This window comes from Platalea leucorodia (genome assembly GCF_965183815.1).
Source record: "Platalea leucorodia genome assembly, chromosome: 3".
Lineage (NCBI taxonomy): Eukaryota > Metazoa > Chordata > Aves > Pelecaniformes > Threskiornithidae > Platalea > Platalea leucorodia.
Genome location: NC_138825.1, coordinates 64868718 through 64891933, shown reverse-complemented (window position 1 = coordinate 64891933; position 23216 = coordinate 64868718). Strand labels below are relative to the sequence as shown.

General features: G+C 36.3%; 1 protein-coding gene across 5 annotated transcripts in view; it reads right to left on the bottom strand.

Moving 5' to 3' along the window:
• HBS1L (HBS1 like translational GTPase) overlaps positions 1 to 23216 on the bottom strand; it is a 62658-nt gene that overhangs the window by 17779 nt on the left and 21663 nt on the right. For all 5 annotated transcript variants that reach the window (XM_082305176.1, XM_082305178.1, XM_082305174.1 and 2 more), the window contains 3 exons: positions 10383 to 10491; positions 2192 to 2448; positions 1548 to 1713 (listed from right to left, as the gene is read on the bottom strand). In XM_082305176.1, coding sequence (XP_082161302.1) covers positions 1548 to 1713; positions 2192 to 2448; positions 10383 to 10491 — 532 coding nt within the window. The remainder of the gene's footprint in view (positions 1 to 1547; positions 1714 to 2191; positions 2449 to 10382; positions 10492 to 23216) is intronic.

The following is a 23216-nucleotide window of genomic DNA, read 5'->3' as shown; positions in this document are numbered from 1 at the left end:
AAAGTTTTTCTTTAAAAATACAAAACTCAAAGTAAAGAGAAAACAGAATCAAAAATACCAATTCAGAAAACTTTTCCCTTAATAATTACAATTTATCTTCTGAAGAGAAGTCTGGTACGTAAATGCACAACTGTTGGATACTAAAAAAATCATAAACAAGGGATACCACTTTTAAGGCTCATGACAATTATTCACAAACTTTACTTTCTGTTAACATTTTACTCTTTGCAGGCCATAAATACTTGTCTCTATTTCCGGTTTCACATGTTAATTACATCCTATCAAAGGCAGCTTGTATTAATAAAATCACATACTTAATATGGTGCTTAACTATTCTATTACAGATCTGCGAAAGGAACTGATCTTCAAAGTTTGTCTGTTTTACACGCAGCTACATCTACAAGGATTAAGAAAAAGACCTTTCCCCCACCATCTTTTCCTCTTTTACATCCCTAGACTATCATGCCACAACAACACTACCACTACAATTCATCAGCCTTAACTGATGTTAGGCTGCTTTTAAAATTTGTGTTTGGTCACTTTGGGATTGTTCCCCCCTTCCCCATACCTGCACCCCCAAACACACACACACCTCCCTCAGGTTTGTATGTGCACTTCATAAATGAAAGGACCCACATAGGCAAAAGTCTAGCTATATACAGGGACACTGCAAAAGTGTATCCGCCTTTAAGAACAACAACAGTTACACACTCCATAGGGACTGTCTTACTCCATGTTCTTCATCATCAGCTTACATTGTGAAGGTTATCTTGCAAACCAGAAGAGCTATTATGCTATGAAACCATGGGTGACAAGTGATTGTAAAAATATAAGCACATAAGAAAATGCCTTTTCTTATTATTTTGTGAACACAGAATATCGTATCTTTAGCTTCCCGTACAGTGTTCTTAAAAGCTCTTACAGATTTTTTTTTTAAATTAGCTTCACTGCTTCCCTGTTACATACTTTTTCAATATGAAAAAATTTAATTTTAAATTTCATATTTCAAGTTAATAAATTAAAGGCAGTTTATAAAGAATACAAATATAATTTATTAATTTTATTAATTTATAGGTTTTATATTCAATGTAATGTAAGTCACATGTGATGAACTGACATTTCAGTGCTTAGTTTATAATGCTGACAACCTTTCATAGAAAAATTTAACCTAGAACTGTCCCATACAACGATAACCAAACTGAGAGAAATTTGGCAGCAATAAACCAATAAGGCAGCTTTAAATGAACTAACTCAGCTACTAGAAGAATTCCACATGGTAGTCGTACACTGCACTCCACAGCATAGAAATATGTGAAGAAATACTCAACTTCTTGTTCACATTTCTTATAAACAAACAAGGATACTATTTTTTTCTTTTGATAACATGTACTTATATAGACAAAGAAAAATATTTGCTAATAAGTACTGAGTAAATATCTTTAAACATTTAGAATATTTCTACCAAAGCATTACTAGTAGATTGGTATTTCCTAATAAATGCTGTTCTTTCAAGAAAAAAGGTCATTCCCATTAAAAGATATTTCTACCTTTCTCTTTCTTCACCGGTTTCATCCAAGACCCATGCATAGGCAAATGAAGCTTTGCCAGCCTTCTTAGATTCCTGTTCATATTTGTGCATAGTTCTTTTGTTCACATTTCCCAAAAGGTAGAGCAGATGACCCATTAAAGTACTTTTACCTGCATCAACATGTCCTATGGAAGAAAATAAATATTATATAAATTTTATTAATTCATGCATTTTAAATATAGTACAAGAAGAAATATACTAAAACATATGAAAATCACATGCACTGATAATGCTTATGCAATCCATAGAATTTCACAATCCTGTAAGATACAGAGAGACAGTTTATTGAAACAATCAGTTAGCATGACAGCCATATAGCACCTCCAAATTCATACTAAAAAGAACACGCTGCAAGAAAGAAACCAAATCAAAGTACATTTCACTATACTGTCAAAAGGAAGCCCAAGTCAACCTCACTGTCCTAGTCAAGGGCATCTGAACGTACTCCCTCCAAAGAATAACAGTCAAGCAGATGCGACTGAAAACAGTATGAGATTTCCCTTCCCTGGGAACAGGACAGTTTTGCTTCTGTATCACTTCCAGATTCAACCAACACAGTTTTTAATCTCTATGTTTGTCAAAAATGTAATTTAACAGTGTTACCTATTACCACCAAATTAAGCAGTTGCTTTCCTCCTTGTCTCTTCTCCAACTCTGCTTTCACATCTATTTGTGGTTTTGTCTTGCTTGACTTTTTTATTGGAGTAGGCATCGTATTCTGCTCTTCTGAAACCTGCACTACTTGGGGTGAAAGAGTAGATTTTGAGACTGCCTCAAGTACCCCAGAAGCTAAGCTGGCATCTTCAGTTAACAGTCCTTTCTGAGGTGTGTTAGCATGGCCATTTTCTTCGGCAATCACACTAGGGAGAAAAAGAAAACACAAGGAATGCAAATGACAAAGAAGCTGTAGAAATACAGGAGAGAAATTGAGTTTTCCCTTCACTATCATGTAAGCCCCAGACAAAGGGTATGTGATAAGCCCATTAAGGTGGAAGCGATAAGCAGCTGGATACAAACTGCACAGATACCAGCTCTGAATATCTTGTCTGAAAAGCACTGTGTACAAAAGCAAGATAAGAAATAATCTTGTAAAATACATGAAACAGATAAACAAAAGCTTCCCACAGCCACTACTTTTAACAGGGAGGGAAAGGACAGTTGTAAAGAACAACTACAGAGAGCTGGTCGTCTCTGAAAAGCCCAAGTCAACTTTGAAGAATTGATCCTAAAACAGCTTCCACAGACACTACAAGTATTGCAGCTGAATGTAGCAATGTTCTATTGTGAGAACAGCAATGCAGCATAAAGAGTAGATACTAAGCATATCTGAGCTGCAACTTAAGGTGCAATGCTTATATAGAGCCATAACAGACAAGTTACATTTATCAATACCTAGCAAATTTGTTTTATGTATAAAACAAGGCAACTAGGACTAAGGAGATTTGGATTCCCCAACTCCCCTTCTTTAACACCCTGTTGTCCCACAGATCACCATACTAATCCTAACAGTAAATAATCTTAAATATATTATCTTACACTCTCTCACTCTTTTTTGCTCTGATTTGTAAATGAGGATTTTTTCTAATTTACACAAGTGTTCTGAGAATATACAATATGATTCTTCACCTGTTATGGCAAAGATGACCACAAAAAACAAACGCTAAGTAACATCTTCAAGAGAGCAAAAGCTTTCTTACTGCCTAACAGAGCTCCATGGTGAGTCATTAATGTAAGCAGCAAGACAGGAACAGAAGCAGTTACTACAGGTGTGACAACATTGTATCTCAGCACACTTCAATATACGAACCACTGACCATTACAGTGTATTGAAAATACCTATACTGTATTTAGAACTTTATCCAAGGAGAAGAAGCTTCTTCCCCTGGAAAACTGGAAATCCTTTCCAATGCACTACCACCATGCTGGAGGCTGCTTTCTAGGGAACGGATTCATGCAGGCTCTCAGAATCAGTGTCTCCACATCCAGTGTGAATTTTTCACTCTCCACTTTCTGTTTACGTACCACAATTAACTTCCCAGTTTTCCTCTTTTCAACTTCTATAAACAAAACTACTTATTTTGGTACTTCAGAATCCCACATCATGACATCTCTGCTTTTATTTGACATTACTTCTCATTTTCTGTCTGCGTAGGAGTATTTGCATTGTATTAGTCCCTTTCTCTTACGTATATCTCAGGAAACAATATAATCCAAGCATGGCAGTCTACTGAAAAAAGCAGCTCAAGAGTTATGATCTAAAAAATTAAACCTAGGAAATGGTCAACGCAAAATTAGCCTCTCATTACAGCACTAAGCAACATGGGACATTTTATAAGTCTCCCTTTTTCCCTCAGTTTCAGAACCCCCTGATGCAATCACTACTGCAGCAGACTGATTGACTTTGACACGTTTTTCACAAGGCCCCGAGCCAAGTTTTTCTCTTGATTGTGAGACTCCAAAGCAGAAATGTGAGCACTCTCTTTTTTTTGGCTACAGTTCCACAACCCAAGGCCAGGGTCTTGCATCAAGGCTGGATACACAAGCACGCTTCTCAAATTAGCTAAGCAAAGAACTTAGTTTATGCCAGCTATGCTGGTTGCAGGGGCACAGATGGTACCTGTGCTTCTGCATAATGGATAGACAATTCTGTATAAAGTCTATTCAGAAGAACTTATCCTATCAAAATATTCTAAACCACTTGACGGAGAACGACAAGCTTATACCAAACTACGGCCTTAGGTCACACAGTCATGACATTTTAGATTTGACACTACAAAACCAGCTGTACTGTATCACCAAGTATAGCCTTAGACAGGCTCCAGTATATAACACTGTATCTTGACAAGCTGAATACCCTTTGTAAGATACACCTGATGCCCTAAATTCTAAAAATTCGTGGGTCATCATTGCTTTAGTTGTAGCTATGGAGAAAGGTGATTACACATGAACTATTCCACAGAAAAATAGTCACTACACTTGTTTGTGCTTTCTTTTACTGGAAAAGATAAGTGCATTTCTATAAGGCTGAACAGAAGGCTCTATTTTTTAAAATTCCTTAGATAGTACATTCAGTTCAAGCTGAAAATCTACTTTGGAATGGCAGAACAATTCTTTTCTCCAATGTTTCTTTCAGGGACATTTTGCTTCATAAAAATTGACTGAAAACAATCAAGTTTATAGAAGGCAATTATGCAGAGAATTGCGGTGACAAAGCTTTCTACATATTTTAATAACATATTTAAAATCATCTGAATGATATAAAGTACACCAGATCATTTTTGTGTGAATCATGTATTAAGAGAGCCTCATATATTTACAATTAATTTGCATTAGATATCTTTCATCAAGATTAAGACTCTCTTCCACCTTTTTCCCTTTTTTCAGATAAACTTCAGCTCAGCATCAGCATCACATCTAGCACTTTCACACTGAAGTACTATGACTAGTGCCTATATGCAAAGGTCACACTGTAATGCAAATATGGTATTTTACATTGGTATCAAGTTTTCTTCCTTGAAATTCTAATATTTGAAGTTCTGGAGAGAAGTATTTGTATAAGAACCCATATCAAAGCAGCCTTTGTAGTTGGCAATAGTTTCCTCTCCTTTTCAATGTCTGCATTTCTTCCCAAATCAAATTTTCAAAAATGAAAAAAATTTAAAAGGAAGATATTTAGATGAAGCTGCAAGTAATGTGACCCAAAAACATAACTCTCATGTCTTCCTATAGCTTTCCACAATGTATTCGAAGACTGTCACGTCAAGCCTATTAAAAGACAAAAATGTATTTTTAGAGACAGGTTACTTGTAAACTTCTAAATTCTGTTTTGTTTAGCTGGGTAATGATTTCTCCTCTAATTCCAGATGCTCAGATCTTCTTGCAGGCCAAAGCCTATGTCAGTAAGGATTCCAAAAAACAGAATGGATGCTGAGTGGTAGAATTCAAACTAATTACAGCACCTGAAAGAATCATGGTTATTGACAGATAAAATAACTACTCTCAATTCTAAGTAGCTTTTATTTGTGACTACCACTGCTTAAGGCTGCCAAATAGTTTTTACTTTGGGTGGTGTAAAGAAAAAGTGCTAGATACATGTGAAATAATGAGTGAAACATGACTCCAGCCATCATAACGTTAGGCCTTGCTACTTCTTCAAGGGTGCGATATTTGAACAGTCAGTACACTGCTCCATTTAGTTTTACAGGTTTCAGATATCACCATGTTTTGGAAACTTGAAGACAACCTGTGCCACGATAAACCAAGACTTGCCATTTCAGAGGAGAAACATTGGAATGGATGGAGTGTGTGATCTACTTACAGAGCATCTCTGATGAGGTAATTGAGCTTTATGCTGACCAATGTCAGGGAAAGGGAGAGTGAGTTTATTGCTGGGTACCTAAACGGGAAGATGGGCAGATGAAATGTACAAGTCCAGTCTCATGGAAGTACATGAAGAGAGATGCAGCAACAAGAGCCCCTGACAGTTAGTTATTCCTCATGGCAACCAGATGAGTAGCTTATTGAAAGCTTGGTAACAGCTCAAAAAAGTGCTACGGAGCTTCATCTCTAACAGTCAATGAAAAAAGTGCATGATATTGAAAACGCTTCTCAGTAAGCCTTTTCTGCTGAGATTTTTCAAAATTATGGAATTGAAAATTTCTGTTAAAGACAGAGCATATAGGATAACATACTAGTACCTAGTATGTCGCTAGTGCAGGCAGTTGAGGGTATAAACAAGTCGACTGCATTAGCAAGCATCTTCAGTAGCAAAGTTCCAACTCATCTAAGTTATGTTGAACCACCATATCAAGAAAAAATTATATTTGGAGGAAGAGCACTTCCTAATTGCTTGGGTCTTTGTATGAGAACTGGATGGAACTACCAAGAGCCATCTCAGTTTGCCAACATCTGTGCCTGTCTGCCACATCACTGCTAGCTGCTAACGTGGAGCCATTGATTAAGCAACTCTTGACTTCTTTGAAAGGACAGAACCATTAAGAACCTTGTACATGCACTGAGGTCACATACTCAAGAAAGTCTGACCACCGGCAACTCAGGCACAAATGTCAAAAGAGCTTACCACAGCTTTTTGTCAGGAAATCAGCAGACATACAAAAGCCTGGCCAGAACGAACATTTAGTCAAAATTAAAACTGCCAGGCCAGAAACTTCCGATGTTGTCTTGCCAACAAGGGCCATAAGAGTAAACTCAGTAAAATGTTATGGTTACATCACTGTTTTCAGGGTAAAATTAATAAATACAGCATATGTTGTTATAAGACATGTTAGAAGACACTCAATCTCATACAACTGTTGAAAGGTTCACGCTACCATGCATTCAAAGAAGAACCTGAAAGCTTATCTGCTGAAGATTAACTCTGCATAATTTAGCTTTTAAACATTATTTTCAATCTTCTAGTCTGGACGCTTAGTGAATTATTTTTATACAACCGACTCTTTCGGAGTACTTACAGTCATTACAGGAATGTCTACATTTATTTCCCCTTTCAAAATTATTAATTACACAATATTGGTCAGGCTGGTTAAACTAATCGCCCTTTTTTGCTCACAAGTTCTTCTGGCTTCCTTCATAACTTAACAGGAAGAAAAAGTCTGGTAAATAGTTTTGCTAGAGCATCACAAAAACAGTTTGTCTGAAGTGAGCAAGCTCCATTTTCTGTAGACAATCCCACTAAGAACACCCAGCAACAGAGGCAATCAATGCTGAAAGCAATTCATGACTTCTAATCATCGATTCATTTTAAATAAGATTAATTTATTATTATGAGGTCATACCTCATAACAAGATTGAATCATAAAGACTGAATAGCTAGTCAAAGAATGGTTATTTTTGCTAATGCTAGGCCACTGGTTTTAAAAACACGGTCCATGAATTACCTTTAAGATCCCATAAAAGGTGACAACAAAAACTAGTTCATACATACTATACAATCACCTTCTAATGGTGTCTGCACCAACACCATACAAATATTTGGGGGTGAGAGTAGAGGACACAGTTACAGATGTTTTAGAATCCAAACTGCTACAAATAATTTATAACACACTGCTTTTGGTCAGTGATATAAACTATGTACTTAGAAATCTGTACTATTATAAACCCTTTGCAGTACATTTATCAATGCAACAATAACATAAAAAGGGTCTGAAAAGAGTCAAAAGAACGAGCCTTTCTTAGGTGTTAGTAAACAAAGATTCATTCTGTTCCCTGACGACTCATCCTTATGCTGTCAATAATCCAGAAGATAAGTGCAGAAGAAAAAACCCAACACTGATACTCATGGAGTTGAGGCAGGGGTTCATGTTCTGCTTTGTTTTTCAAGTTTAGAAACAGATGCATACAAAGTCATTACAAGCTTGCAAGACAATGGTAGTTGTTCAGCTAACTACAATATATTTAGCACAGACTTTCCACAGAGACTGTGGAAAGGAGCTAGTCAGGCTCCAACCGTTCAGAAAAGAATCAGGAGAGTAAATGCCACTGTCCTACAGCAGAGATGGAAAAATTTGATGCAAACACGGGCAAGGCCTCCTCCCTGATTCTTCATGTCAAGGTCCCAGTGCCTTGGCACCGCCTCCACAGTGGTCTGTAGGACAAAAGGAGGTGGCCATCACGGACTCCTTGAAGCAGGGGTCTTTAAACATGCAGATAACTTTAAAATTTAAATTGTACTTTCTTCCATATTCATTGATTGGCTGTGCTCCAAATCTCATGCTCTTTTATTAATTGCTCCACTTCTCACCTATTCCTCTCACTCAAAGCTAAATGCCTAATGTGCATCCAATTTCTACAGCAAGAGAGGATTGTTCTCAATTAGGATTTCAGCAGTACCACTACATAAGTGAGGTAAATTAAAAAACATCTTCACAATATTGAGGACTTATCTAAAAGAATTTCTGGCAGGTTCTGAAGGCTTAAATCTTCTGTCGCAAAAAACAGCATGCCACTAAACTGGAAGCGAGCATGACACAAACTATTTCAGGGTCCCTGAAGAGAAGCAGAGTGGCTGAGAACCATGTTAGAGCCAACCATCTTTCCTCAGAGACTGAGTCATCACTAGCCTATCCAGGAGTTACTCCTGTCTACAGATGAGGAAGCATTCTTCTCATCTCCTCCGTCCCTATGGAGCAGACACATATACACAAGGTGCAGCAGCAGTTGCTAAGTAAGTATCAGAGATACAAAATTCTGTATTTGCTCTTTTTTATAAACATTTTAAACAGTCACTATTACAGCTAAAAAATTCAATCACTACTATCCAGGACTAGCTGGCAGATCTTTTTCACTCACTTAAGATTCCTTTCTTTTTACAAACTTCTATCCAAAATAATTTAATCCACAAAAGTCCCCACGAAAAACTCCAATTTATAAGAAGTGTAGTAGAAACACCAGAGATGAAGGTGCCATGACGTTGATAGGAATTTTGTGATCAAGTCCCGTTGTCACACACAGAGTCACTGATTAACAGAGGCAAGGGGAGGGGGGAGGAAATTATGTTCCCTTTTATATATTGCAAATCTCAAACAGCACAGAAAGAGGATTTTGAAAGGCCCAGAAATTTTTCATTTGGACCTTATTGCATCTACATAGCTGAATGAAAGTGATGTCTCTTAGCAATGGCATTTAGCAGTATAAAGGGAATAATGACATCAGCTTCACACCTTGTATCAAATGTGCTTAACAGACTAGGTAGATGCAACTGCTTGCTTTCCACACAGTTATTAAACATGCACAAGACAGTGTAAAATAAAAACCGTGTTGCCCCCTTATTCCCAAAAATGCATTCCAGATCAGAACTACAAACACTGCAGGATGAGGTGGGGATGTCGGTACTGCTTATGCTTGTGAATTTTTTTCCTGAGGATGAACTATGGAATTTCTTGCCACAGATTAGGCGGCTATTATAAGACCGGATTAAAAAACAGAATAAGCACATCCAAGTAAGAAAAATGCATTAAGCATTCTTAATAGAAACAGCCTAATATAAAAAAAAAAATAAAATTAAAAAAAAATAAAAAAAATAAAAAATAAAAAAAATTTAAAAAAAAAATGGTGGGGAGCCACAGAACGCTACATGTAATGATATTTCACGGACCATATTCCCAACACGCATGCCCTGTCCTTATATATTTCTTTAAATATTCACTGCTGTCTACTGTAGTAGGTAGACTCTGATCCAGATGTCTGTTTTCATGCTCTCACGAGACATGCCCCCCAACAGTTCCAAGTCAGGATAAAATTAGAACTACAGCTCAACCACTCTAATTTAGCTAAAGCATAAGGAGGACCGATTTCTTCTCTATAACAGTTGTACCCTGGACACCTGTTAAAGTTAATAAAAGCTGCAGAGGAAGGCAAAGTTTAACCATAACTGGTTGTTTTCCCCATAAATTATTCTTAAATGTATTACTGCCTTTGAAGAACAGGCAATTACAGTTAAGATTTATTGATTTCATAATTCCACTTAGAGAACTAAATTTAAAATAAACGAACCCCAAGAAAGTTCAGTATTCTATGAAGCGGATGTTTAAATAATCTGACGAGCTGATATCTCTCTGCACTATTCATAGTGAAAGGATTTGTTAAACTCAAAACGTGAGGTACCATCTTCTGAAAGTAATTCTGAGTCAAACAAGAAGCTGAGATGGTTAGTTCTGGAGAGTGACACTAAAACTGCTGTAAAAAATAGAAAAAAAGAAGAAGAAAACTTGCTACAGGTGCATCAGTCTGAAAGAAGGGCTGCTGATGTACCTTGATGTACGAGGGCTTGGCTTACCATGGAACTTCAAATCCCATAGACTGTTTCTTTCCAGACACTGTCATTTTGGTAACTTTTGGCACAATTTCAGATTCCATTCTGGCTGACTGGGAATCCCTTGTTTTTCCTAGTGATAGACAAAAAGTAAGTTTGAACTTAAGGTTGTAACTAACAGGTGTTAAATATAAAGTTTAACAAGTTACATTACTTCTCTTCAACTCAAACATACCAGTCTCTGATGATGAACTCTCACACTTCAGTGTCTTACTTGCATATATTACATATTTATTCAAAATAATCTACACACAGTTCTATTTATTGTGAAAATCTCATCTGTATCTCCAAGCATTCATTCACATGACACCTACACCATTCAAGAGCTTTACTAGCAGCAGTGCTGCAGGATGCCAGAAGCATTTCATGCAATATGAGGATGAAGAAATGCTTTGCAGCTGCTCACCAGCTGATTAGGTTAATTCTTATTCAGAGTTTTTCTTTTGCCTTAACATTGTTGAGCCTCAAGGCTACTGTTAGGTAAAAAATATGTCTACCTCAGGTACTGCTCGCAGCAGCACAAGCTATGTGTGGGCTACCAGACCTTCCCTGAAACGTGGAAACAGAGTTGTCTTGTACTGAATTACGCCGAAGAAGCCAAGCAATACCCAAAAGCTAGCTAATTTAAAGGTTATTTAGAAATAATTACCAGAGTTGAGTAACTTAATTACTTTAAAGGTATCAATTTTTACCATAACTTAAATGAAAACACAATTACAGTAAGGTTCACTCTTAATTCTGTGAAACGACAGTTTCACAACTAATAGCACTACAGTGCTATTAGTTGCTTGTCAAGCTGTAAGAAGAAAAAAACCAAAAACATCATTTACTCTGGGGAGGGGGAGTTTAAATAAAAGTAGTAAATTTGCTCTTTTCTTTCTGTAATTCCCTCTTTAATATGTTAGGATCCCTTCTCCCTTCAAGGAAAAAGACTTCCAGCTTTACAGTGTGAAGGACAGCTGCTGTGTTCTGAAGGATGTTATACACACAGGGAAGCAAAACAATAACCTGAATTCAGAATTAAGCTGCGAGTTTTAAATAATTTTCACCTACAGATGTACCTGAAAACTAGAAAAATGCTGCTACTCTTCCAGTAATAGACCAATTCGGATAGTCAGAGCCAAGTGGATATTTATTTCTAATACCAAGTTAATCTTTTAAGTATTTTAGATTACTACTGTAAGATGAACTGTTGGAGTCATTTGGTTCTCCTCATTTAGAGTTAACCTAAACGAGTTAACTCCTTATTGTGTTCTAAAGTATGACGGCTACACCTTTAAAACCACAGAATCATATTGCTTTGCAGGTTATATATAAAGTTGCGGTCAAGGCTGCTGAAGATTTCAGGCAAGGAAACAGAATACCACAGACGTGTCTATAATAGACAGCATATAAAAAAAGCTGTTGTGCGACTTTTTCTAAACAATCACACTATAGATAGAGACATTCTTATTTAACTGATGACTTGGTCTTCACCTCCCTCATTTGTCTTATCTACTGATACTCATTTTATTTATATGCCACCTGGAGATCTCTGGAAGAAGTAGTCTGTACATCTATTATTAATAGTTGCATACCAAGTACACTGTAAATAAGGAAAACCAGTAAGAGACATAAAGGCAACAGCACAAATCATGGTTTACAAAAATCACAAATTATGTAACTGACAAACAAATAGTAAAGATTCAGAATATAAAATTCTCAGATCACTGGACAAGGCCTACTACTTAAGCACAAAGATTTTGTTTCATCTTCAAGCTCCTACATAGATCACCTATAGCATTTCTTTAATAAGTCGTTAATCACTTGAGTTACAGTAAAAACTACATCACTTTTGTTGCCAACTTGGTATGTTTTTTTCCACTTCAATTTTAACACTTTTCAAGCAGCCATCACTTTCCACTGCCAGTTAAACATGAATGCTTTACGTGTCATTTGAAAGCTGAATTACAGTTAATTCTCAGAAAACACCATGTTTGAAATTTGGCTACTAGGAACTAATAATTACAAAAAAAACACAATAAAATTGAAATGGGATTAGTTGAAAGAAACCAAGATAACAATTCATATCATATAACTTGAAGATAACTCACAATCTATTAGCAATATTTGCTACATATGATCCAAAATCAAAAGTCAAAGGTTTTACAAAATACATCTTCTCTAATCAATTTAGAAATTAAGCTTCACTTTGTACAAATACTGTTGGGGTGTTTGACACTGATCCAAAGTTAAATGTACAAGGAGACAATATACATTCAACGAATCAAGTATTTGACACAGAAAACACAGACATTTAAACTAGAGATGAGGAAACACTAGAGGTTGAAAGAAGATACAAAAAATAACATTACAAAGAGCAAAAGAAAGTAAAGTAATTGTCCATCAACAGCACTGACAGTTTGGGTGTTTTTTAGTTTCTTTCTTTATTTTTATAACACACTAATACTTCAGCATAGGTGGAGCAAGGAAGCAGACCAGGATCATATAAAGACAAACCAAATCATAGAAGATAATCTTGGAATGGTGGCATTCAAATAGATGCAAAGACAATGCAAGAATTATTAATAACACTACTGACAGAAGCGTCAAATATAATTTTCTGATTTCAACGTTTTTAAAACCAAGTACGATACAATCAAGCAGCGCATTTGAGATAAGACCAAGTCTGTCTTTTGTGCACTGCAAGCACCATTAAAGATTAATAATTATGGGCTTCAGTATAAAGGACACAAGGCCGGGAAAGGAGTATACTTTACTATTTAATCTATAGGGCACTGGAGAAAACTGCATGATAAATTCTTATCTGCTTTAGCAGGCAAAGCAAAAGTTATTCAGCACTTAACAGATCATATGCAAATCCTTAAACTGCACCTTGGAACTAAAAGGAAGTCGATGCACAATGCTGATACAATTCTTCAAACACTTCTTAATCAACAAGCAGAGTATCCTATGGCAACTGAAGTGCACTACAAGCCTGGAAAAAGTATACAAGCAGTAATTCCAATCTGATTAGGACAAGAGCAGCTGTGAGGAAAATTAACCTCTGAAGGGAAAGGATATAAAGGATATATAAGTTTTTGCCAAGAAAGGCTTCATGAAGTTCTTCACGCCTACTGCTATTTGGACATTCTTAAACACATACCCAAGTAATTCACTGACAATACGTTTCCTAAATCAAGAGTACACATAAAATAAAAACAAAGACAGATACACCTTTCATAAACTCCTAAAGAAGCCCCAATACCACCTTGCTACATTTCACTTACTCTAGCACTGCAAAAAAGCAAAAATAAAAGTGGATCACATGCAAGTAAATGCACCGATTGGCCAATGGTGTCAAATTGCAGAGCAAGAGATTTTACTGAAGAGGACACTCCATAAAAATTCTGGCAATTCACTAACTTAACACTAGGAAAATTAAAGAAATTTTCCTTCCGTGAAAACAGAAAGTACATGTTCATAAATCATAAAAATGTAAAGGCTTATCAGCATGATATTCTCACAATTCACAATATTTAAAAACCAAAACTTCAAGCCTATTTTAAGCAAAGTGGGTTTCAGATAGATATTTGGTTATTTAGGCTGCACTGATATCAGAGTACCTAGCCTAAAGCGTACTGTAGCTACGAGTCAAACACCATTACAAAACAAAACATGCACTGTTGGACCTTGTCTCAGTTTTAAACTAGGATGAGCCTAATACCACAGGGAACACAGACCTGCACTGACATTACTCCAGTACAACTATGGCAGTGTGTGACAACCTGACAATCAAAGCTCTCTTTCTTTTATTATTCTTCTCTTTGCTTTTACCTTTCCTGTGATTGCCAGTTGGTTTTCTGACTTAAAAGCCTTTTGATTTAGTCCATCAAAGTATTACTAATGACACCTGCTGTAACTTCAAAATTATTAAAAAGTACAACCCCAAAATCTGATGGCACAATAAAGTATTTGCAGACTGATAAACGGGACACAGATACATATATACGCAGGAAGCAAGTAAAGCGTAGGGGCAGTCTTTAAAAAAGAAAACACGTCTCTCTGGGTATTCAAGCTGGAGTAGCAAAACTGTATGGATATAGTCAACCATCTTCCTTTACTGTAAGCAGCTCCCTAGATTTTGGATTTCCTTTGTAAAAATGGTTGTAAGGAGTACCTGTAAAAGATTTAAACAAACAAATCAAAAGATTATTTTGGCTTCTTTAACATACATAACAGGCTTGAGAAGTTCTTTTTTCAGTTTTTGTTCATTTATATACTTACATGGAAAGTAATAGGAAGATAAAAAATTGGTCTTTTCTCTAATTCTGTTGGAGGTATGGAAGTGACGTTTCAGTACTTGGAAGAGTTGATTGTCAGTCTACTCTGTTCCCAGGTAGTTTAGAGGCACATAGAAACAACAGGTGTCTGTTAAACAACCACCATCTCAAGAAAGACATGTTGATACCAAGTGAAGCAGTGATAGTGGCATATTTTGAGAAATACATACTAGCACTGGGTACTTAAATCCATACTGGCTTCGTTCAGATGGCCGTATCTTTTCAACAACAGGAACAAAATGCCACCATTTTCGATACCTATACTAGAGGCTTCTCCTCCCAATTTGTCTTCCCCTCATCAAATTGTATAATGGCACTGAAACTTTAAGCTCAACTACACCATTGCAGAGAAGCTTGCTTCTGATAAGATGAACCAGAATTTTTAATATGCCTGAATTCAGCTTGAAAAACAAGAAAGGAAGAATGTCAACATGTTAGGCATGTCTTGAGTCCGTGCTTTTTCAGATGGCAATCCTATTTAAACAAATACATGTCTACACACAAAACAACTACTAGCGGTTTATCAGCACTGGCAAAGGAATGCACCCCCAAGGGAATTATGTGCTAATTAACTGTGTCGAGATTTCAGTTTCTTTTTCTTTAAAGCTTTAAGTCATTTACATGCTTTTAAAATTTTTACTTGGTTTATATTGATTCTTCGATTTTCAAAAGTGGTATGAGCACTTAAAGAAGAAGGCTGCATACTATTTCAATTTTGAATGGGGCTGGGGAGCCTAGATGCTATTGACACTTAATAGAATTAATTTACTTAAGCAGGTCCTCCTAGCGCTGTCTAAACCAGCACTGCCATGGAAAAACATACATGTAACACCATGCCTTCTGATCTAGAAGATAACGGTTTGCATCCCTTACTCTGCCACAGACTTTCTATATAACCACAAGCAAGCCACTTACACCTTTGTCTACTGATTATACAGCAACAGCCACCAATTGCATAAAAGAAAAAAGACAGTGTACTGGTTTTGTGCACCATGTCATGAGCTTGTTCTAAGAGTGTTTCATGACTCGCTGATTAAAAAAAAAAAAAAAAAAAAATATTTTTTGCATGCACTATTGCAGTACAACTATTGAGTGTATTAGTAACAACAGAAGCACAGACAAGACACAGTTCTGTCTGAAAAGCAGATGTAATAACTGAGGCCTCTATCAAGATAATACTTCCCTTCCTATATACTGTGCTATGATTTAAAACTAATTTTAAGGCCCTACAATTGTGAAAATATTCCAAATATGGACTACACATGAGACAACCAGAAGTAGAGATGCCAGCCTGATTATATACGATTTCATGCTCAGAAGCATGTATCACCTGTTTGCCCACATGTATGGGGGTTCATATTAATATCTAATACATCAATCCATCATTGTAATCAGCTATTTCAAAATTTTGACTGTAACATATCCCAGCTGACAAATTTCTCACTGTTTATATCCTTCTATTCATGCCATAAACCTCATGAGCTTCTAGCCTTTAATTAAAAGCTTTAATTTGGCTTAAAACCAGTAGAATTATATTTTTCTACCTTCAAATTTCACAGCACAGAGGACAAACAGTAACCTAAGGAAATATAAAAATTTGTCAAATTAAAGAGATACACTACTGAAAACAATTTTTGTTAATAATTCAACTGAATTATTTGACCCTCATAAATTCTACAAAATGCTGTAGGACATGGCGGCAACTTGCAGCACGGTTCAGTTAAGTATGTCACAGAGTACACCGGATCTTCAGTGGCAGTGATACTGAGTATTAGTATTATCAACACATCACAGTCCTGGGAATAATATCAGAAGTCCAGGACCCTCAACCATGTCCTACCAGTACATAACACGACTACTGAACTTAGAACATCCCAGATTTCCTAAATTCACACAGTTTTCTAACGTTTAAAACATTCTGCCTGCATATAATTTGCTGTGCACTCATGCCTATAGCCCATCATTTGAAATTCTCTGGATGTAACAGATGAGTGACAAAGCCTGCTGCACGTGTGAGAAGTAAGTTCAACATACAGAAATCCTTTCTTATGCAAATACATGAAGCAATATAGGATAATTGGGAAAGGAAAAATAAAATTATTTAGAAAACTCTCTCCCACTCTTCAGAGCACCTCTGAGAGCAAAGAAACACCACCTAGATCTAATAAAAATGCCACATGTGAAAAAATTACAAAATAAAATATTACTTTAGTATTTAAAGTATACCAGTTCAAAATACTCTTTTTTAGGAAAATGCGTGACATTATAGTACTATGAACCATGATATACAAATGGATGCTACCAAACATCCATAGCACTTATGAAAATAATGCAAGTCCAAAATAATAGAAAAGGCAACTTGCTAAGTCACCCCCCAGTGCTGAGACACAGCCATTCTAAAGCTACTACTGAAAACAATTCTCCAAACAAGAACACTGAACTTTTTCTTTTTAAAAGAAAGGTTATTTCCTAATAGAAACCACAGTGAGGGGTTTTCCAGGTAACTTCGTCTTGTTGTTATAACTATTACCTTCTCTGCAAAGTTTCAGATGGTGAATATGACTTTTTTTTTTTTTTTTCATGAAACTGGGAGTAGGCATTTTCACTGAAAAATGCTGAAAATAAAAAAGTCTACTTGCACCTGACTACAAGAATTTTTTGTTTTGGTTTTAAGGTTTGATACAGCAGGAGGGAAGGATACAGCAGGCTATTGAGTGATATTCCTGAGTATCTCCAACATGGGCCAGTTCTCTGTGGCCCACAACACACAAACAGCACAAATCGCTACCCCAAGCAAGTGGGGTCTGAAGTTCCAGAAACAGTTTGCTTCACTACATGCAGCTGCAACAACTAGATGTGCAGCAGGCACAGTCAGAAGGGCTGGCAGCCCCACCTGTTAGAGTTAGCTGGCACTTCTCATTGCTCAGGCTTTACTTTAAATGCTTGCAACTTTCAGCAAGTTGAACTCTTTAGTCCAAAAATTAATTTGTTCAAGTGAGGTACCTGCCTGGGGGTGACTTCTTTTCTCTCTTTTTCTTTTTTTTTCTTTTTTTTTTTTTTCCTTTTTTCTCCACCTCCCACCGCCCCCCCCCCAGAGAGGGAGAACAGGGAAACTGGAAGACAAAGCATCAGACAGAATGGTTTATTTTCAAAAATGGCACCTGAAGAAAATATTATTTGCATAAATTAAATCCTTCGTGTAATCTTTTCACATTCTGAAAATCCATTCAATTAGGCCTTCACAAACAGTTTGTACATGCTCTTACAGCTTAAGTTTTAACAGCTAAATCTCCAAAGTACTTCATCAACATTCAATATGTAGCTGTTGTGGCTATTTTTGACCAGGCTGGACTTGGTTGTGTCACCTGAGAGCAAACCCTACCTCTCCTGTAGTCTCCCTAGTTACCTACCACATCAGTAAACTGGAGGTGTGAATCTGCCTCGGATAATCATAAAAAGTAAACAAAACTGGGAGGCCACAGAAGAAACCGACAGTACAGTAAACATTGGCAAGCAGCAAGACAAGATTATCACGGACAGACAAGGACTACAAGAATGAAAATCAATAAAGCAGAAAACATGAAATGAGAGCTACAATGACCATGACAAATTTGACAATATTAGTTAACAAACTAACTTGGGGAAAAACTGTGTGTAAGGAGAGGGAGAAAGCAAGAGGCCACGTAGTTAGTGACAAGTTACATACAGAGCTAAACATGAACAAAGGAAGCAGAAGAGGATCAGAACCAAAAATGAACACAAACTATGGGTGGAAAAAATTGAACATGAAAAAATAATCACGGCCAATGACTGGAAAATAGGTTAGGAAGCTGGGAATGGCTAGATAAGGGGTTCGGGATGATAAAGTGGAAAAAAAGGAACTGCAATGAAAAACTTGGAGTGACATGAGAAAATGTTGTGTTTAGGGCACAAAGAAGAACTAACCAAAAAAATCTGAACGTAACTATTTAGAGGATGAAAAGGACACAGACACTGACATTAGATCAGGTTGAATTAGATGGGGTGGAATGTGTTATAACAAGGCAATGACGAATTTTCTTTCCTGCCTGGAACTTAGCCAAAATTTCTGGAGTCTCACCATTTCTCTTGCCATCAACACTTCCTCCCAACTGAAGCCAAATGATACAAAATACAGCAGTTAGCTACTGCTGTGTTCCCTTGCTCTTCTCACCTGAAACAAACACCCATGGAACTTTTCTGGCCATAAGGACTTAATCAAATTACAGGTATTCAAATAGTCAAACACCACAAAATTAATGTTACCTATTAAAACTATTTTTTTCTCTGTGATCCTTTATTGCACTGAATGGTGTTCATTTAATTTAGAATATCTGATGTCCCAGAGAAACCTCATGTCTCAGAGAATGGTATAATACATATTTTTATATAAAACTTCCTACTGACCTCTATTACAACTGTGAGCATTCAGTGTTTTAGCAAACTAAACTTTTAAGTTTCAATTTCTGAATGCTTAATATGACATTCCAATAAGCATCTACCTCTAAGAAGTTATGTTTAAGCAACATCCTTCAACAAAGGAATGCATAGTTCAGCTCTATATGTGGACCTTTGGTATGGTCTTTCCACAAACACAGATAACTGGTCTGATTTACATTCACAGTTAATATATTAGGGGAAAGAAAGGCACTGTCACTGGAGTAAAACTCTCAAGATTTCCAGTTTCACTAAGCCAACACCTCCCATGTAAAATAACGGAGATTTGCTGTACAGAAGGGCAGACTGGGAGGCTGTCCGTTTTCTTCTAGAGATTACACAAACATCAGGTGCCTCCTTTTGATGTTTCTGATACGTAAACATGTGAAGGTCCAATAGGAATTCACAACAATCAAACCAGCAACTTTCTCATCCGTCAAGTTTTTGAACAGAATGTCCCTGCAGTATTTCTCATGCCTACTGCTTATAGTTAAATGGACTAAAATCCAGTCCTTCGCATAATTGTAACTCAGTATAACTCATCCTGTAACTACTGAAACCTTATTTGTGGGAGGTGTATTTCTTTGCACTCTAGCAATGCCAACAATGCCCCTTCTCAATCCGTAACTGAAGCTACGATCTACTGTAAAAATAATTTATTAGACATTTACAGTTGTTCTGTAACAGCACCTTTACTCTCCCACACATATACAACCATAAGTCGTTGGTGGTGTTTTCTAATTCAACGAATTTTTCTTAAATGACTGTGAATTGTCTTTCACTGAGATTTAGAAAAAGCTCAGTCTGATATTTCTGAAGTGCAACTTCCTACCATAAATGGTCATGTAAAGAGCAGAGTCAGCACTATGGGCAGGATAACCCTAAAAAGATATCCCCTTTAGCCAGTCACTTAATTGAACAGAATACACAGAGTCCATGCAAATTACCAGAATTTCTGTTAAAACCTTGGCCCAAAATGAGTATGTAAAACTGAAAGTACAATATGTACATTCTATTGCAATTATATTGAATTTCCAAAAATAACAGACAGCAATTTCAGGTTTAATTCTTAACTAATATTATAATGCCAGAGGATGGTGCTATTTGCCTGCACATCATCCAGGTAATTCAGAAACAACATCATGCCTTTTACACATTGACGTTATCTATCCAAGTACATTCCCATTGATTGTATTACTGGAGTGCAAAGCATTTTACAAAAGAAAGCCTTCCTGATCCGCAACTTCTATTTATGCACCAAAATTATTTCAGTATGAAACAGAAGTTCAAATACAAGAAGAACAGTGAAAAAGAAAAGCATACCAGCAAACTGATAGGATACAAAAAGTAAAATCACCTTATATCTGTTCAACTCTTCCACAGCCATTCTGCAAACTTTCTCCAGAAACTTAATGAGGTGGCCTTTTAAAGTTGCAGATGAAAAAATGTATTTACTAGTCCTGCACAATTAAGTATGTTGAAGCTGCAAGTATTATTTTGACCAAAGAAATTAGTTACAGTTATTTTCCAAACTGTCACAAAACAATGTTTAGTGCTTTCTTGACCATAAGCAATTCTAATAAATTGAGGAAACTGACAAGGAAAAAGCTGACAGTATTCACCAGAATGGAAATAATGATGCTGGAAGGCAGGCTCCAAAGAAGATGAAACCAGTAAAACACAAGACTGACATTCTACAAGCTTGCCTGCTTTGCAAAAACTATCGTGTTCTATGCAAGGCCTCCAGCTCAGTGAATAAGCAATGCTTTTTACTCTGCATGGGAAAAAGCTTCTGAAGGAACAAGAACAAGCAGTGACATAGGAACTAGCATGCTACACATAATAGGTGCCCTTTTTAAGGCAGTCTAGCAGAACAGCGTCTGTCCATGTGCCCCCAAGACAATGGGAATTTTTTTCAGAGCAAATATTTGTAGCTGTGCACATGGATGCCTCTATTTAAGAAGCTACCTACTGTAAATAAAATTTTTAAAGAAAAACACCAAGATGTCTGCTCACATGAACTAATAATACAGCTGATGGAATGATGCAAAAGGTACCTCTGATAGCTGACGAGCCCAGACCATAGAAGAACTTCCAGACCTAGCAGCTGATAAGCCCCTGATTACAAAAGAGCTGTATTAACAGATGGAGGATAGAGTAGAAGATATTATATTTTACAGGGTTTTACAAAACAACATAGCTCAAAGGTACTGTAACTTGACAATTCTACCTCTTTCGCTATTCCAGCCAGTCTCTTAATACCCAAAACTTGAGCTACTGGAAACGTACAACCTTGTAAAAAGTTAAATGATACATTAACTGAGTTTATTTTAAAAAGCTGTGAATCTTAAACAGTTTAATACATACATTTAAAAGCCACCTGACCAATTACTTTGAAGAGAAAAACATTACGCATGTTCAGATTTTTATTGTTTTTAATGTATCAGAAAGAATAAATGTTAAAAAAGGACAAGTTGGAAACAAAAGGCATTAAAAATGCATTGCTCCCCCTTGCACATGTAAATTAGATACAGTTAAACATTTCACACAATCTGTTCAAAGGAAATTTGCTGAGTGAACATACACCTTTTATAGTACTTGTTTTACTAGGACTAAATGCAAGATAATGAAGCAAAACACATACACTTATCAAAACCAAGCAAAATAATTAACAAGGTGCTGGTTTTCCTTTGTTTTTTTTTTTCTCCAAATTAGAGACTAATATTGATCGAGTACCTGCTCTTCCCCTCCTTAACTCTTCCAAGATTTCAGATTAAGGGGTGGTGTTTCATGCCATTAGATCAATTTTGAATTATTCCTCAATTACAAAACATTAAGTAGCTTTAAAAAAAAAAAAATAATAACTGCAGGATCACAATTCTTCAATAGAAATTTCAGAAAAGCTACTTAAAGTTTTAACACTTTTTCTTATACCTGATCTGGCTTAAGACAATTAAAAAGAAATGAGATTTATAAATTATTTCTATGTAGATGGGACAGTTTAAGTATTCTGTAGACATTCAACATCAATCTTAAAAAGGTAACACCAGGAGAAAACAATTAAGATTTTCTCCTTCTAGCTGAATTTTGTTTTCAATATGTTCTTACATCATGAATCCAAAGGCTGTAGGTGCACCATCAAACAAGATATTTCTACAATATGCTCGCAACCTACCAATTCAATACTAAAGATTACATTTTACAATGTGCTATTATTTAGCAGCATTTTCTCCCTATTTCTTATATTAGATACCACTTAAAATCAGAACATTTTCCCATCATCATCTAGAGTCTTACTCCTCTCCTTAATGCTATTTGCCACTCATGGTGGAACATCAGAGAAAAACAAAGGGAAATGAGACTTAAAGTCTGGTCACATTCTTATCTACCAGTTTTTGGTACTAAGTCCACAACAAGGGGGTATATGAAGATGTGTTATTTCATATGTGACTGCTCTCTACTGGAAGAGACCTTGACTGGTCATAATTATTTTAGAAAATAATTATGCAGCATTTTATTCTACCTTACTACTGGGATTCAAAGCTCAGCTTTTCTGACACAGCTAGCTACATCACAACTAGCAGCTCTCGGTGGTACACTTTCCAGATATTCCTGTGCTGTAAAGGACTTTTTTCTGTATGCACCGCCTAAACTTGAGCAACACCTGCCATTTGGAAAAGAGTGCAATCTCAGTTTTGTCCCCAGTGCTACACAAATGAAAGTTCAATAAATCACACACGAACATACTCAACAGCAGCTGTCTTCAACAAAAGACAAATAATAACTAAATACATCCCTAGGAGAGGATGACCACATTCTCAAAGCACAGCTTGAGATGCAAGCTGTTAGATAAAGCAGTGTAAAACTACTAAGGCATACTTTACTGCCACATAATTTTCTTCTAGTTCATTTTTGTCAAATTTTGTTTGTCTTCTCTTTAGTATCAACAGGCTTCAACATCTACTTTTGCCGCTTCCTTTAATTCCCCTGTTCATTTCCAAAATAAACAGAATTAATTTGC